We start from the raw sequence: 18957 nt of genomic DNA on the forward strand, positions 1-18957 counted from the left end.
GACCAGTGTACAATGCTCTGTCCTGTCCAATGGCCAGTATACTGGCTGCTACTGACCAGTGTACAATGCTCTGTCCTGTCCAATGGCCAGTATACTGGCTGCTACTGACCAGTGTACAATGCTCTGTCCTGTCCAATGCCCAGTATACTGGCTGCTACTGACCAGTGTACAATGCTCTGTCCTGTCCAATGGCCAGTATACTGGCTGCTACTGACCAGTGTACAATGCTCTGTCCTGTCCAATGGCCAGTATACTGGCTGCTGACCAGTGTACAATGCTCTGTCCTGTCCAATGGCCAGTATACTGGCTGCTACTGACCAGTGTACAATGCTCTGTCCTGTCCAATGGCCAGTATACTGGCTGCTACTGACCAGTGTACAATGCTCTGTCCTGTCCAATGCCCAGTATACTGGCTGCTACTGACCAGTGTACAATGCTTTGTCCTGTCCAATGGCCAGTATACAGATACAGTGCCTCCGGAAAGTATTCACAGCCTTATTCCAAAATGGAATAAATACATTTTTCTCTCAAAATTCTACACACAATACCCCATAATGACAATGAGAACATTGGGAGATTTTTACACCGCTCAGGGCCGGACTAGCCATCTGGCACTTCTGGCAAATGCCATAAGGGCCGATGGCCTTGCGGGCCGATTTTGTGCAGCCAGAAAATCCACTCAAAACAAAACCCCGAGCTGCCAGCAACATAACAATAGCGCCAGCAGCCTGACCCACCGAGAGCGGAGCACCGCACAGCGACGACCGGGAACGGGGCACTGGCAGATGGGACCCCCGTCAGTAGTCACACGTCCTGCTCCTGCTCTTATACCTGTTATTCCCCCGCCAGCCCCTTCCTCCCACCACCCGCAGCAGCATAACAATAGCCCCCGCAGCCTGACCCACCGAGAGCGGAGCACCGCACAGCGACAATCGGGAACGGGACACTGGCAGCTGGGACCCCCCATCAGTAGTCACACGTCCTGCTCCTGCAGCAGCTCTTATACCTGTTATATATGTCTCACTTTGAAGTAAAACCCCACCCAAATCTAGCTCTCTCTGCACAAGTAACATCTGCCCCACCTGTAGTGCACATGGTTTTGTCCATCTAAGAAGGAATCTGTCAGGAGTGAACGAGAATAACCCCCTGTGTTCTCCTTAAAAAAAAAAAAAAAAGCAACTGAATTTACAAGTTCATCTGTCAAACACTGTCCAGATTACTGAGATCACAAGTTCCCAACATGTCATCCCAAGTGGAAGTGACAGAACTCTGCGCCTGACACACCCTAGCTGCACTAAAATCTGCCTTTCTGTATCGCAGTTCTGCAGACTTATCCCAAGGAACAGCTGAAGCCTCCACTGTGGAGAGGAATGTTGGAGCTTATACAATCAGGACTCTGTGGGACTCTGGGACTGCACTAAGGAAATCTTGAGATGGACAAATGCACGTGGGTTGGAGGAGGGAACCCTACTCAAGGCTTCCACTGTCTGACGGAACATAGCTTTACACCTACAGTCATAATGTTAATGGAGAACCAAGTGCACAAACCCAAATTGTCAGAACTAATGATGTGCAGGGAAAAAGCAGCTATTATCTGTCTCACAATCTGTTTAACAGGATTATGCACATTGGGGGGGGGGTTTCAGTGCAGCTTGTGGGAAAGTGGATGGCCAGCAAAATACATGTATTATCCTTATTATTAACATATTAGGTACCCGCATATTCCGAAGCACTTTGTACAGTATATGATCTGATCCTATACCAGGGGTTCCCAAAGTTTTTGAATCACGGCACCCCAAAGCATCAGAAATGTTTTCGCTGCTCTCTTAGGTTAAAGGTTTCTCATTGAGAAAGTCAGTACAAATATTAAGTTAAATAAATTGTATTTCTATCTCATCCTTAGGATCCGTTATGTGGTAATGGACAGGATTCACTTCTGTTTGTCTACAATTGGACTATTATAATGGGCATAAATAACTTGAAATGGACCTGGACCACTCCCCCAAGGCACCCCGGCACACAGTTTGGGAACAACTGTCCTATACAGTAAACCAATCTCCAAAATTTGAATTCCTTTAATTTTAACACTACTACTATTGTCTAATTCATTTTTGGCAGTAATTCCTAGTGGCCGATGGCGACAGCTGCAATAGTCTGCGGCAATCTAAAGTGTGTGCGCACACAATAAAGGTAAGATGAAAACGCATAGAAATGGCTGTGGACTTAGGGGCCCATCTGACACCACCCTGTACAATATTTATCAACCACTTAGTGGCCGAGGTATTTCTTTTTTATATTTTTTGATTGTTTTGATAGCATGCTAGACAACATCTATATTTAATTGGATTACTTATACCCATTTTCACCTGGAAAACAAAATTACCTGTTGAAGCAGTTCTACCCGGTAATTTGCCGTTCAACACCGGTCGTAAATAATTTACCAGGGTCGAGGACCTGGTATTTACGACCCGGGTTGACCCTTTCAGAAAGAAGAAATACCCGTATTATTCAGCAAATTACCGGGTTGAAATTTTTAATTTGCTGTTCAGTGTGAAAGGTGGTCAGGGTGCTCCTGGCAAAATGACCCAGCAATCTAAATGCCGGGTAATTGCTGGGTCATATGTCTGAAAGGGGTAATACAGAACGCAAGCAGATTGTTATTTTTTTATTTCATGTTAGTGCAACCTTAAAAATACACCTGTTACGTATTCATCAACCACTAATACTTATACGGTGTGCTGTCAACGCCAGAGTTTCGACATGGTCTCCATGTTGACGTTTATCATTTTAATGTGGACATTATGTTGATAGTCAAAACATCGATATTAGTAGGCACAATATCAACAGTCCATGTTAGTGTTAACGTGCATTCGCACACGGGTCGTGATATCGTTAAACTATCGCACAGTATGTACGGTATGAACATGCACTTCCACATCGTCTGCATGCAGCTCAGTCTGACATATCATTAAATGACCGCATGCTCAGCAGGGGGGGGGTGTCCGGTGATGTCACTGAATACTATCGGTAACAATATTGTTCAGTGTGTATGTGCAATAGATTGTTCACCCAACAGTGTCACCCTTACACACTTGACGAATCACTCTGGGAATTATATAATTAATATATTGTCGGCGCTCACGGATAAACGTTATAGTGCACACACACACTGGACGATATGATGATTTGGTTCACGGACGTCACCCGGCCCCCGCTGCTAGCATGCTTCGTTGGGGATATAGTCAACATTGGGCATGCAGTACAGACGATGATATGGGGGGGATTCTTTAACGATGCACATGACTGTGCATTGCTAACGATATTGAGCGTACAAACCGAATGATATTATAAACAATATTGCTCATTTAACATGGACATTATGTTGATATTCAAAACATTGATATTAGTGATATTGATGTAAGCTGGGATCATTTTAGCCCACCAGAGCGTTATCGTTTAAAATATCACCCAGAGTGTATTGTGTGAGCCATGAATGATGCACGCTTCTGCAGGTGAATAATGACCCCCCCACATCGTCTGCATGCAGCTTAGTAATGACTGCGTGCTCAGCAGGGGTTAAGGGGTTATCCAGTGACATCACTGAATGATATTGTTAACGTGTGTATGTGTGATAGATTGTTCATCCAGCAGTGCCACAAAAATCCAATTCACCCGGCCCCCCGCTGCTAGCATGCCCCATTGAGGGTATAGCCAACATTGTGCATGCCGTTCTGAAAACTGAGGGGGGTATTTGTTAACGATGTGCTGGAGTGTGCATTGTTAGCGATATTGACTGTACTCAATGAATGATATTATAAACAGTATCGAACCGCAATATCGCTCAGTCAGTATAGGGCCTCAGACTACAGTCAGGGTTAGAGCTTACTTGTGCCACGATTCTGCGCTCACATTTTGTATCACACCCGTGTATGGTCTACAAACAGTGTACTTAACTAAAATATTGGTTTGCGGAGATGAGCAAGGAATTATTTATTTTTGCATTTTTTGAAAAATTATTAATATTTAATGATTTCCCACAGATTTATGAGATGACGAAGGTGACGTGCTGGTAGGAGCACGTGTGTGCAGAGAACTGTCCCATTACTAGGGGCTGTATTTACACATATTAGGCCTTTAAATCTCTGCTGTGCACGGAAAAGTAGACTGCTGGAAAACTCCAAAAAGTTGACTTATGCTTTAAAAACTGAGCTTGATCCAAGGTGATGTCAGCGCTGGAGGGAAACTTACTTTTGCACATTGCCAGTTTTTCCTCTATATCCTCTATATCCATGTACTTTTCATCCGTAAGAAATTCCTGCGGAGCAGAAAATAAAAATGTTGGACTTAGTAGAATTAGACCAGAAATGGAAACACATATGACCATGTTCCTGCACAAATCTGTGATACCGACCTACTGTACAGTATAGCGCTAATTGGCTGTCCTGGTTCTCAGAGTCCATAAAGAACTGGGCCTATGGGTGGTTTTATGTACCAGGAATGGTCACCGGAGCATCGTGTACTAAATGGAAAGGAGCCTACTGTACTTCTCAGACGACCGCACTAGATGTCACCAGACAGGGCTTCTCCCATCAACCCAAACCACATGGCTGCTTATAGGCAAGCAGATCACAGAGCGCTGGCATTGCCCCATAGCAAAAATATGATTGTGCTACTGTGTGACATCATTTGAATGAAGGGGTTCCTCTCGTGTGACCATGACCCTTCCTTTTAAGACCACATGCCCTTTTTTTGCTCTGCACAACGTTGGCACGCATCATTCGCTTAGAGCAGGCATGGCCAAACAGACCTCCAGCTGTTGTGAAACTACACATCCCAGCATGCCTTGCCATAGTTTTAGCATTCCCTAATAGCAAAACGGTGCCAAGGGATGATGGGACTTGTAGTTTCACAACAGCTGGAGGGCCACAATTTGGCCATGACTACCTTAGAGAATATGGCAGGTGTGGGGGGGGGGGGGGAGCCCCCCAAAAGAGGCCCCACACAATCTCTAAGGTTAAAACTGGGTGCACGATATACAATGTGTACATCAACAGCAACAGAACCCGGCGAGGATGCTGGCATCTGCCAACTGCATACAAATCCCCCATCGGCCTGCATGTTGGACATATCATTTAGTGCCTTCAGTAGAAGCCCTTACACATAATGCCCGACAGGCTTGCCCCCGCCTCTGGGGATTAATCCCCTCCATGCCTAGTCTGTCATTACACTCTACTGAATCCTAATATAGCAGCAAGAACATTTTGGCCCGTATTCAATGTGGCTGGCGAGGGGGTTAAACGGCGGGGATCGCCCAAAACAAACCACCCTACCTGTCTAACCCCCGCACCGGCCGTTCACCCTCTTCTATGTTTCTGTGGACCCCTCGCTGTCAGAGAACGGCGATGATTCCCCCAATCCTACCAAACAGCGAGGCTCGTGGCTAATGCAGGTAGCCCGATGTATGTAGCCGCGAGCCTCGCTGTTTTAGTGGCCAAACACGCCGTTTCCCCGTCGTTACAAAAACTTAGCGAGGTGGAAACGGCGTTTGCAGGGGGATCAGTTGAATACTGACCAGTCAGCACTGCTCGCTGCCACAGCTCGCAAAAGTCAATGAATGCACCCCGTTATCTCCAGTACAAAGAAATAGATTGCTACACCCACATAATAGGGAGAATATACTGTAATAGTGCCCAAAGCATGGCGAGCGCAGCGGCGTTCAAGTTAACTATATCGACATTCAGGAAAACAGTAAAAAACCATGTCGACCTTTTGACTGTCGAACTAGACATTGTCAATTTAATGCTTGTGTCGACCTTGACATCTGCCCCACCTGCAGTGCACATGGTTTTGCCCATTTTGAGAACAAATTTGTACTGCGATCAGATCTGAATACTTCTGTAATTTTGGCAAGATACTGGTTTTCAAAGCTTCATAAATTGTATTACAGTGATAAACATAGGAAAAGGAAGTTCAACTTCCCTTTAATTGTAATATTATTTTAAATATTAACTTTTTCTCACATTTTGTGTTTTTGCTTTTAAACAAGTAAAAAAAAATCTCTGTTCTTTTATTATTTTTATTTTTTATTTAATTTTATAGCATATTGAATACCTTTTTAACTGTTAACTCAGGTATAAGATATAACATGCAGCGTCACGTTAGCAAGTTCACGCGGCACACAGCCAGGAGGAAGGCGCGGGAGCTGGGCAGCGGCTGAAGCTGAACTCATCGCTATCTCAGCACAGCGCCAAGAAGAGGGAGACACTGGAAATCCCTGAAATTTTCTGTGAATGCCAGTGTTACCACTGAAGCATAGCCCGGAAAATTTCCAGGATTGAAAGTGAAGGGGTTAATGGACAAAACCATGTGCACTGCAGGTGGGGCAGATGTAACATGTGCAGAGAGAGTTAGAGTTGGGTGATTTATTTTGTTTCTGTGCAGGGTAAATACTGGCTGCTTTATTTTTACACTGCAATATAGATATCAGTTTGAACACATCCCACCCAAATCTAACTCTCTCTGCACATGTTACATCTGCCCCACCTGCAATGCAGCATGGCTTGGTCCATTAAAGAAGGAGTTTGCTTTTGCAAACCAACCTGAATCACCCCCTAATGCAAGCACACTTAAAGCCTAATTCAGCTTGGGTTGTAGTTTTGAGAGCAATCGCAAAACTACAACCAACGGTGCTACTATGTGGGAAGCCGCCCAGCCAAAGACCCCACCACCACTAACATGCAAGTGCTTCACTCTACGCTAGCATGTTAAATGTGGCCCCCTTGCTGTGCAGCCTAACTGTAAAGCCAATATCCAGGCCGCCATCTTTGAGGCGTAGGAGCTGCACTACTTCGGCCTGGCCGCAAACAGTCCGGACGCACCTGCGTTATCCATTCAGTGCCCCCACAACGCCGACGCAACACCCCCAAAACGGCCCGTCACCGTAGTTGATGCCATTTTATGCACATGAATAACATTTAGGCAGACGTTAGTCTGTGGTCATATTCGACTTGTCTATTAGTATAGATGTGAGCTGCCATCACTCTGCTGCTATTAGTATAGATGTGAGCTGCCGTAACTCTGCTGCTATTAGTATAGATGTGAGCTGCCATCACTCTGCTGCTATTAGTATAGATGTGAGCTGCCATCACTCTGCTGCTATTAGTATAGATGTGAGCTGCCATAACTCTGCTGCTATTGGTATAGATGTGAGCTGCCATAACTCTGCTGCTATTAGTATAGATGTGAGCTGCCATAACTCTGCTGCTATTAGTATAGATGTGAGCTGCCATAGCTCTGCTGCTATTAGTATAGATGTGAGCTGCCATCACTCTGCTGCTATTAGTATAGATGTGAGCTGCCATCACTCTGCTGCTATTAGTATAGATGTGAGCTGCCATCACTCTGCTGCTATTAGTATAGATGTGAGCTGCCATCACTCTGCTGCTATTAGTATAGATGTGAGCTGCCATCACTCTGCTGCTATTAGTATAGATGTGAGCTGCCATCACTCTGCTGCTATTAGTATAGATGTGAGCTGCCATCACTCTGCTGCTATTAGTATAGATGTGAGCTGCCGTAACTCTGCTGCTATTAGTATAGATGTGAGCTGCCATAACTCTGCTGCTATTAGTATAGATGTGAGCTGCCATAACTCTGCTGCTATTAGTATAGATGTGAGCTGCCATAACTCTGCTGCTATTAGTATAGATGTGAGCTGCCATAACTCTGCTGCTATTAGTATAGATGTGAGCTGCCATCATTTTGCTGCTATTAGTATAGATGTGAGCTGCCATAACTCTGCTGCTATTAGTATAGATGTGAGCTGCCATAACTCTGCTGATATTAGTATAGATGTGAGCTGCCATAACTCTGCTGCTATTAGTATAGATGTGAGCTGCCGTAACTCTGCTGCTATTAGTATAGATGTGAGCTGCCATAACTCTGCTGCTATTAGTATAGAAGTGAGCTGCCATAACTCTGCTGCTATTAGTATAGATGTGAGCTGCCATAACTCTGCTGCTATTAGTATAGATGTGAGCTGCCATCACTCTGCTGCTATTAGTATAGATGTGAGCTGCCGTAACTCTGCTGCTATTAGTATAGATGTGAGCTGCCATCACTCTGCTGCTATTAGTATAGATGTGAGCTGCCATCATTTTGCTGCTATTAGTATAGATGTGAGCTGCCATAACTCTGCTGCTATTAGTATAGATGTGAGCTGCCATAACTCTGCTGCTATTAGTATAGATGTGAGCTGCCGTAACTCTGCTGCTATTAGTATAGATGTGAGCTGCCGTAACTCTGCTGCTATTAGTATAGATGTGAGCTGCCATAACTCTGCTGCTATTAGTATAGATGTGAGCTGCCATAACTCTGCTGCTATTAGTATAGATGTGAGCTGCCATAACTCTGCTGCTGTTAGTATAGATGTGAGCTGCCATAACTCTGCTGCTATTAGTATAGATGTGAGCTGCCATCATTTTGCTGCTATTAGTATAGATGTGAGCTGCCATAACTCTGCTGCTATTAGTATAGATGTGAGCTGCCATAACTCTGCTGCTATTAGTATAGATGTGAGCTGCCATAACTCTGCTGCTATTAGTATAGATGTGAGCTGCCGTAACTCTGCTGCTATTAATATAGATGTGAGCTGCCATAACTCTGCTGCTATTAGTATAGATGTGAGCTGCCATCACTCTGCTGCTATTAGTATAGATGTGAGCTGCCATAACTCTGCTGCTATTAGTATAGATGTGAGCTGCCATCACTCTGCTGCTATTAGTATAGATGTGAGCTGCCGTAACTCTGCTGCTATTAGTATAGATGTGAGCTGCCATCACTCTGCTGCTATTAGTATAGATGTGAGCTGCCATCATTTTGCTGCTATTAGTATAGATGTGAGCTGCCATAACTCTGCTGCTATTAGTATAGATGTGAGCTGCCATAACTCTGCTGCTATTAGTATAGATGTGAGCTGCCGTAACTCTGCTGCTATTAGTATAGATGTGAGCTGCCGTAACTCTGCTGCTATTAGTATAGATGTGAGCTGCCATAACTCTGCTGCTATTAGTATAGATGTGAGCTGCCATAACTCTGCTGCTATTAGTATAGATGTGAGCTGCCATAACTCTGCTGCTGTTAGTATAGATGTGAGCTGCCATAACTCTGCTGCTATTAGTATAGATGTGAGCTGCCATCATTTTGCTGCTATTAGTATAGATGTGAGCTGCCATAACTCTGCTGCTATTAGTATAGATGTGAGCTGCCATCACTCTGCTGCTATTAGTATAGATGTGAGCTGCCATCACTCTGCTGCTATTAGTATAGATGTGAGCTGCCGTAACTCTGCTGCTATTAGTATAGATGTGAGCTGCCATAACTCTGCTGCTATTAGTATAGATGTGAGCTGCCATAACTCTGCTGCTATTAGTATAGATGTGAGCTGCCATAACTCTGCTGCTATTAGTATAGATGTGAGCTGCCATCACTCTGCTGCTATTAGTATAGATGTGAGCTGCCGTAACTCTGCTGCTATTAGTATAGATGTGAGCTGCCATCACTCTGCTGCTATTAGTATAGATGTGAGCTGCCATCACTCTGCTGCTATTAGTATAGATGTGAGCTGCCATCACTCTGCTGCTATTAGTATAGATGTGAGCTGCCATAACTCTGCTGCTATTAGTATAGATGTGAGCTGCCATAACTCTGCTGCTATTAGTATAGATGTGAGCTGCCATAACTCTGCTGCTATTAGTATAGATGTGAGCTGCCATCACTCTGCTGCTATTAGTATAGATGTGAGCTGCCATAACTCTGCTGCTATTAGTATAGATGTGAGCTGCCATCACTCTGCTGCTATTAGTATAGATGTGAGCTGCCATCACTCTGCTGCTATTAGTATAGATGTGAGCTGCCATCACTCTGCTGCTATTAGTATAGATGTGAGCTGCCATAACTCTGCTGCTATTAGTATAGATGTGAGCTGCCATAACTCTGCTGCTATTAGTATAGATGTGAGCTGCCATCATTTTGCTGCTATTAGTATAGATGTGAGCTGCCATAACTCTGCTGCTATTAGTATAGATGTGAGCTGCCATAACTCTGCTGCTATTAGTATAGATGTGAGCTGCCATAACTCTGCTGCTATTAGTATAGATGTGAGCTGCCATCACTCTGCTGCTATTAGTATAGATGTGAGCTGCCGTAACTCTGCTGCTATTAGTATAGATGTGAGCTGCCATCACTCTGCTGCTATTAGTATAGATGTGAGCTGCCATCACTCTGCTGCTATTAGTATAGATGTGAGCTGCCATCACTCTGCTGCTATTAGTATAGATGTGAGCTGCCATAACTCTGCTGCTATTAGTATAGATGTGAGCTGCCATAACTCTGCTGCTATTAGTATAGATGTGAGCTGCCATAACTCTGCTGCTATTAGTATAGATGTGAGCTGCCATCACTCTGCTGCTATTAGTATAGATGTGAGCTGCCATCACTCTGCTGCTATTAGTATAGATGTGAGCTGCCATCACTCTGCTGCTATTAGTATAGATGTGAGCTGCCATCACTCTGCTGCTATTAGTATAGATGTGAGCTGCCATCACTCTGCTGCTATTAGTATAGATGTGAGCTGCCATCACTCTGCTGCTATTAGTATAGATGTGAGCTGCCATCACTCTGCTGCTATTAGTATAGATGTGAGCTGCCATCACTCTGCTGCTATTAGTATAGATGTGAGCTGCCATCACTCTGCTGCTATTAGTATAGATGTGAGCTGCCATCACTCTGCTGCTATTAGTATAGATGTGAGCTGCCATCACTCTGCTGCTATTAGTATAGATGTGAGCTGCCATAACTCTGCTGCTATTAGTATAGATGTAAGCTGCCATCACTCTGCTGCTATTAGTATAGATGTGAGCTGCCATCACTCTGCTGCTATTAGTATAGATGTGAGCTGCCATCACTCTGCTGCTATTAGTATAGATGTGAGCTGCCATCACTCTGCTGCTATTAGTATAGATGTGAGCTGCCATCACTCTGCTGCTATTAGTATAGATGTGAGCTGCCATCACTCTGCTGCTATTAGTATAGATGTGAGCTGCCATCACTCTGCTGCTATTAGTATAGATGTGAGCTGCCATCACTCTGCTGCTATTAGTATAGATGTGAGCTGCCATCACTCTGCTGCTATTAGTATAGATGTGAGCTGCCATCACTCTGCTGCTATTAGTATAGATGTGAGCTGCCATCACTCTGCTGCTATTAGTATAGATGTGAGCTGCCATCACTCTGCTGCTATTAGTATAGATGTGAGCTGCCATCACTCTGCTGCTATTAGTATAGATGTGAGCTGCCATCACTCTGCTGCTATTAGTATAGATGTGAGCTGCCATCACTCTGCTGCTATTAGTATAGATGTGAGCTGCCATCACTCTGCTGCTATTAGTATAGATGTGAGCTGCCATCACTCTGCTGCTATTAGTATAGATGTGAGCTGCCATCACTCTGCTGCTATTAGTATAGATGTGAGCTGCCATAACTCTGCTGCTATAGTATAGATGTGAGCTGCCATAACTCTGCTGCTATTAGTATAGATGTGAGCTGCCATCACTCTGCTGCTGCTCTTCCCCTTCCATAAAGAATTAGACTCCAGGTGCCCATAAAATAAGATTAGGTTCTGTCTACTGCAAAGCAAAACTGAAAATCTAAAAATGTGATGTACTGTAGCATATTTCATTACTCTAACATACATATAAAGGTTAATAAACTCATATACCTTAACGCCACATTAAATTCAAACAGTTGAATTAAACTTTCCCATCCAGCTCAATTCCCCGGTCTGTACGACGGAACTCGACAACCGACTGAAGTAGTGTTCGCTTTATTCTTTGCGTAAGGAAATCTTTGGAACACTGAGTTAGACAGGTCGTGTTTACAGCCGCGAGGAAGCTGATAAGCTGACACAGACGGTCACCAAACTCTTAATATTGTGCATATAGGCGTATTCTTATTATTCTTTATTTATATGGCGCCTCAAGGGATCTGCAGGGCCTAACAAAGTACATAAAGAAATCACCTTACAAGACCTTGCAGGACGAGTACACGTGTATAGACATTGCTGAAGTTAGTGGGAAATAGAAGTGCGCTCATAAATCCGTATAAAAATGTATTCATTCTCGTAGCTCTCAAGAGAAAACAGTTTACAAATCAGGTCCCACAATAGGAGGGTACTGACCACCGTAAGTATTATACACATGTGCCACATAGAAGATGTGTATCTCCGGTCATCACTGTTCTTGTACTAGGGACTGTACCTACGCGTTTCGTCACCACAAAGTTCATCAGAGGGCTGGCCTATCACAGCACAGTCATTCTTTATAACTTCTTCACGGTCAATCCAATAACCAGAAAGTCCTCGGCCTCTATTGAACCTTGCTGTAGTTTTGGATGAATGACACATATCATGCACTATCCAGTCAACAAAATCCCCTCGGAGAAGTGGCAAAGTGTATGAGGCCTTTAGGCTCTGCCGGTATCATAACCTAAAGTGCCTTCCCCACTTCATAAAACTTAGACAGCCTATTTCGGAAATCCTAAAGTCTATATTTCCTGACATTCAAATAAACGGGAGAAATTCAAACCCTTCATTTAAACCAACTGGATATAATGTTTTCAATGTATACAATGTATTCAAAGTAAGTATCCAAATTTGCTAGGTGTTTTATAGCTGATACGCTTGGTTGAGTTCTTACCCCACAGTGGTGTGTACAGTGGATCAATACATGTAGATTTTTTCTGTGCAGGTTGAATACTGGCTGCTTTTGCATGTAGCACACAAAGGTTAGACAGCATTATATTTACACTGCAGATTAAGTTTCAGGTGGACACAGGTGGAAACCAGCTGAAAAGGTGCTTGGCAACTATAAGGCACTTAAAAATATATCAAGGTTCTGATGCATTTTAAGACAACTTTTTCATCCTCATTGGACCTGTGCTGGAGGGACGGTGCGATGGAAGGCACCCTGCTCCATATACATATGGGGTGCTCTAAACTAACTCCAATTTGGAAGGCGATACAAGGACATATAACTCGGGTCATAGTTGGTAATGTCCTTGCATCACCATCGTACTTAATACCTTGCACTGTCCCAGGAACCGATAGACCCGCTCAGAAATGAGTATGGTATATCAGAAATGCACTGGAAATCTCAATCTATCTCCTCCATGGCCGCTACAATCTCTTTTATAGGGATACATACCATATGGAGGATCTATCCAGTAGAGTGGAAAATAAATGGTTATCGCAGGGGTTCCCAAACTATTTTGAATTACGGCATCCTAGAGTATCAAAAGTTTTTCATGGCACCCTTAGGCTAAAAGAAATATAGAAAAAATATATAAAAATTTTAACTAGATTGTGTTTATAGGTCATCATTGAGGTCATTTATGTGGTAAGGGACAGGATGTGCTCCTGTTGTATTTGCTTATTCTGACGGGCAACCACCGGCACTGGTTTCGTCTTGTATACTTGCCATAAATAATTAGAATGTTTGTTGTACCAGCAACCCGAGGCACCCCTGCCAGCGTACTGAGCAGTGGCAGAACTCTGGGAGGCAATGGAGTCATCTGCCGCCGGGCTCCTGCACTCAAGGGGGCACCTCTCCTCCCCTGAAAGTTTAAATCCATTAATTGAAAGCCATCAAAATAACTTCTGTGGCTGAGTTCTGAAATACATATGTGTTTTATCTCACTCCATATATATATATATATTTCATAAGAGACATAGGTATATGTATGTGTATATATATATATATATATATATATATATATATATATATATATATGGTTATGTGTGTGGATGTGGATGTGTTGAGGGGCATCAATATACATCTTGCCTCCGGGCAACTGGGATGAACTTACGCCACTGGTACTGAGGCACCCCAGGGGGCCATGGCACACAGTTTGGGATGCCTCAGTACACTGGGAACCACTGGGTTTTCCTCAGCTTGGTCTCCCTGGCATTCATATCACGGTGCTCCCCCCCCCCCTGTGACCTTTGGTCATTGACTCCAAATATTTGTTTTGTAAACCACATCAACCTTTAGGTAATTTTAGGTACTATACCACTGAGCCTGAGAATGTTTAGAACCGTTTAGGGGGTATTCAATCTCAGACAATGGGCTTGTGTCAACATCAGTCAGCCCCCAGCGAATCCACTGCGTTATCCAATGGTGCGGCACTCTGCATGAGTATCAGCGAATACACACATGTGCAGGGGGCTGGCAGGGGAAGGACAGGGGGCTGGGGCATTGGGACACCCACAAAAATGCTGGGCGTCCCCATGTGAACGCAGGGGGGTCGAAGCCTATACGAGGCGGCGGGTGACATGACATCAGTGCCCGCCATGTTCTCGGACATTTCCGAGCCAACTAAAAGTCAGTTCAGTCTGACTTATTTCGGATCGGGGATAAAATTATTGAGTGGTTGGTGACATTCCAATTATTTTCCCTCGTACGCTCGCATGCGAATTGATTTGTCAGCTACACATGCGTGCTTCCATTCGCATGCACTAAGCCACTCGCTAAGCAACGAACAACTGCTGCTTAGCAAGCGGTACTGAATCAGGCCCAATATTTCCACAAGCCAAATATCATCTGTTTTGGACCTGAATTGACATTCGACCTATTCAATATCAGCTGTTTTTCCGTTGTGGGAAACCGTGTGCATCGGTTAAAATGGCTGCCAATAGTCGAAAACGGCCGCGGATTCTACAATTGGTGAGCCCAGAGCCTTTTTGTCTGGGATTGAATACGGACACCAATATTTCCACTGGACGGGATTAAATACCCTCCTAAGTGTTTCTATATACAGAATGATTGATATTGGTTATGTCATTCCCGAGAAAGTTGCTGTACAGTATGCCCTTTCCCCGCCCTCCCTCTTTTTCTCCTCATGTCTTACCCTCCCCCTCCCCCTCCTATTTATCGTTCTTTATGGAAATGATTTTCACTATTCTGTAAAAAAGAAAAATATATCACATACAAAAGGCTGTTTTGGTAAAAGGACTATGCATTCGTACAATATTGATGATAGGACTGTGCATTCGTACGATATTGGTGATAGGACTATGCATTCGTACGATATTGGTGATAGAACCGTGCATTCGTACGATATTGGTGATAGGACCGTGCATTCGTACGATATTGGTGAAAGGACCATGCATTCGTACGATATTGGTGAAAGGACTATGCATTCGTACGATATTGGGAATAGGACTACGTATTCGTACGATATTAGGGATAGGACTACGCATTCGTACGATATTGGTGATAGGACTACGCATTCATACGATATTGGTGATAGGACTGTGCATTCGTACGATATTGGTGATAGGACTATACGTTCATACGATATTGGGGATAGGACTACGCATTTGTACGATATTGGGGATAGGACTGTGCATTCGTACGATATTGGTGATAGGACTACGCATTCGAACGATATTGGTGATAGGACCGTGCATTCGTACGATATTGGTGAAAGGACCATGCATTCGTACGATATTGGTGAAAGGACTATGCATTCGTACGATATTGGGAATAGGACTACGTATTCGTACGATATTAGGGATAGGACTACGCATTTGTACGATATTGGGTATAGGACTACGCATTCATACGATATTGGTGATAGGACTGTGCATTCGTACGATATTGGTGATAGGACTATACGTTCATACGATATTGGGGATAGGACTACGCATTTGTACGATATTGGGGATAGGACTGTGCATTCGTACGATATTGGTGATAGGACTATACGTTCATACGATATTGGTTATAGGACTACGCATTTGTATGATATTGGTGATAGGACTATACGTTCATACGATATTGGTAATAGGACTACGCATTCGTACGATATTGGTGATAGGACTACGCATTCGTACGATATTGGTGATAGGACTACGCATTCGTACGATATTGGGGATAGGACTATGCATTCGTACGATATTGGTGATAGGACTACGCATTCATACGATATTGGGGATAGGACTACGCATTCGTACGATATTGGTGATAGGACTACGCATTCGTACGATATTGGGGATAGGACTATGCATTCGTACGATATTGGTGATAGGACTACGCATTCATACGATATTGGGGATAGGACTACGCATTCGTACGATATTGGTGATAGGACTACGCATTCGTACGATATTGGTGATAGGACTACGCATTCATACGATATTGGGGATAGGACTACGCATTCGTACGATATTGGGGATAGGACTACGCATTTGTACGATATTGGGGATAGGACTACGCATTTGTACGATATTGGTGATAGGACTATGCATTCGTACGATATTGGTGATAGGACTACGCATTCGTACGATATTGGTGATAGGACTATGCATTCGTACGATATTGGTGATAGGACTACGCATTCATACGATATTGGGGATAGGACTACGCATTCGTACGATATTGGTGATAGGACTACGCATTCGTACGATATTGGTGATAGGACTACGCATTCATACGATATTGGGGATAGGACTACGCATTCGTACGATATTGGGGATAGGACTACGCATTTGTACGATATTGGGGATAGGACTACGCATTTGTACGATATTGGTGATAGGACTACGCATTCGTACGATATTGGTGATAGGACTACGCATTCATACGATATTGGGGATAGGACTACGCATTCGTACGATATTGGGGATAGGACTATGCATTCGTACGATATTGGTGATAGGACTACGCATTCATACGATATTGGGGATAGGACTACGCATTCGTACGATATTGGGGATAGGACTATGCATTCGTACGATATTGGTGATAGGACTACGCATTCATACGATATTGGTGATAGGACTACGCATTCGTACGATATTGGTGATAGGACTACGCATTCGTACGATATTGGGGATAGGACTACGCATTCGTACGATATTGGGGATAGGACTACGCATTCATACGATATTGGTGATGAAGCTGTTTGTACTGCACACGTTTATGGACGATGTCCTTTGAAGCTGTCTCCTCTAATAGGTTTCCTTTAATCAGCAGAAACAACAACAACTACACAGTCTGTGAGGAGGAAACGCAGCAGTCACTGTGCGCTAGGCAATGCTGATAATGAGGCTGGAAATGCAGATTTATGGTACTGTAACTCTTGGTGGGCAGGATGACAGTAGCTTGGTGGATACAGTTAGCGTGGAAGGGGTTAATAGGGAAAGACACATGAATGAGACCCCATTGTGTACTCACCCTCTGCCTGCATACATTTACACACTCACAGCGGTCTCTCACTGACACTGCCAGGCCCATTGTATTATCCAGTTGCTATTCACAGCCTCTATTCTCTAAACTCATTCTTGAGTCCACGTAGCTACTGGCGGGGGTCTACACCGAGTGTGGGAATGCCAGGACGTCCTCAGATATGGGCACAAACCTGCCAAAAGTTGTAGCCCCCTCCTCTCCATGACAGCCAGAGAAAAGTGCCTGGGACGGTTATAAGCCACTGGGAGAGGTTTACCAATGCATGGAGAAACATAAATTACCAACCAATCAGCTCCTAGCTGTCATTTTTAAAAACACTGTCTGTAAGATGACAGAAGCTGATTGGTTGGTCTTTTGTTTCTCGCTACTTTAAATCTCCCCAAGTTTGATTATTCTTCCCCACTTTGTCTTGTTGGCCTGTAGAAGTGCCCAATTGGCCTGACCAATCAGAGTAAGCTATTTGCCACAGCTATGTTCCCATAATCAATCTGTTAAAGAACTCAAACAATGTCTTCACCAGAAGATTCCCTTTTGCCGTCTCCAGACACTACAGTGTTCCTGAGGTTATATGAATGAGCTCCCGGCACAGTTCACGTCAGTCCATCCGCTGTGATCCTTTCTCAGATAATCGGGATTATGCCTTGGGTTGGGGAATACTGATATAGGGATGTTGGCAAAGGCAGCAGTGACGAGTGGGCAGCAATGGAAGACGGCGGCTTATGTATCTGTCAGTGCTGAGTCACCTGCGAGGGCCAGAGCAGTCCATGGGGCATTTACATACTTGCCCCCTCCTTCTCTCAGTGCTGATTCAGGACCAGAGCAGTCCATGGGGCATTTACGTTATTGCCCTCTCCTTCTCTCTGTGCTGATTCAGGAACAGAGCAGCCTACCGGATATTTGCCTTCTAGCGTTGCCCCTTCTTGGTTAATATTTGGCACTATTGTAGACTCTGACCGACCTCATGATCCAGTGTTATTGCTGCTCTAGAACTATGAGTCCCGTATTGTACCACCCCGTGCACCTTTTCACTAGCATGTTTCTAAATAATGTCTATTATATTGATGTATTTTTGGAGATAGGGTGCTAATAACTACTCCTGGGTTTCCCCATGGGGTGACCACACTGCACTGGGCCTTATTGGGAGTCGCACGTAAATCGGTGTGCGGCCACATGTAGCTATTTTCGGACAGTATACGTATGGGCACGCTGCATTCTGCTCCCCCGTCCATCGCTCCCTCCAGCCGCCATTTCTAGTGAGTATGCACTTGGCGATGAAGGCACTGTGCTGGCATCCAATATCCCCCACCAATATCGCTGGGTACAGACCTCGCGTAGTGTGTACCCGGCTCTAGAATCAGGACCTATGGCATATAACACACCTATAGAATCCGATCACTCCATAAAACACAACCTAAATGGCCGATAACATAAAAGAGGATATAAAATGCCGCATTGTATCAGTGTTTGCCTTTTTATGTGCTCGGAAACCTGTATTCACATAAATATTGATCATGAATCTGTCATAATGTACTTACAAACTTTCCCTGAATGTTAGGGAGACTCCCTGAAATAGTAGCAATCTCCCTGACTCCCTGAAGAGACTTGCGATCTCCCTTATTGCACTAGACAAGGTCGGACTGCTACACAGAGTTAG

General features: G+C 44.2%; 1 protein-coding gene across 1 annotated transcript in view; it reads right to left on the reverse strand.

Annotated features, from left to right (window-relative positions):
- The window catches only part of AIF1L (allograft inflammatory factor 1 like), an 89602-nt gene that overhangs the window by 53097 nt on the left and 17548 nt on the right, over positions 1–18957 (reverse strand). Inside the window, exon 3 of the mRNA XM_083160866.1 lies at positions 4249–4315. Within this exon, the coding sequence (XP_083016992.1) occupies positions 4249–4315 (67 nt within the window). The remainder of the gene's footprint in view (positions 1–4248; positions 4316–18957) is intronic.

Source organism: Crinia signifera, chromosome 9 (genome assembly GCF_055691185.1).
Source record: "Crinia signifera chromosome 9, ASM5569118v1, whole genome shotgun sequence".
Lineage (NCBI taxonomy): Eukaryota > Metazoa > Chordata > Amphibia > Anura > Myobatrachidae > Crinia > Crinia signifera.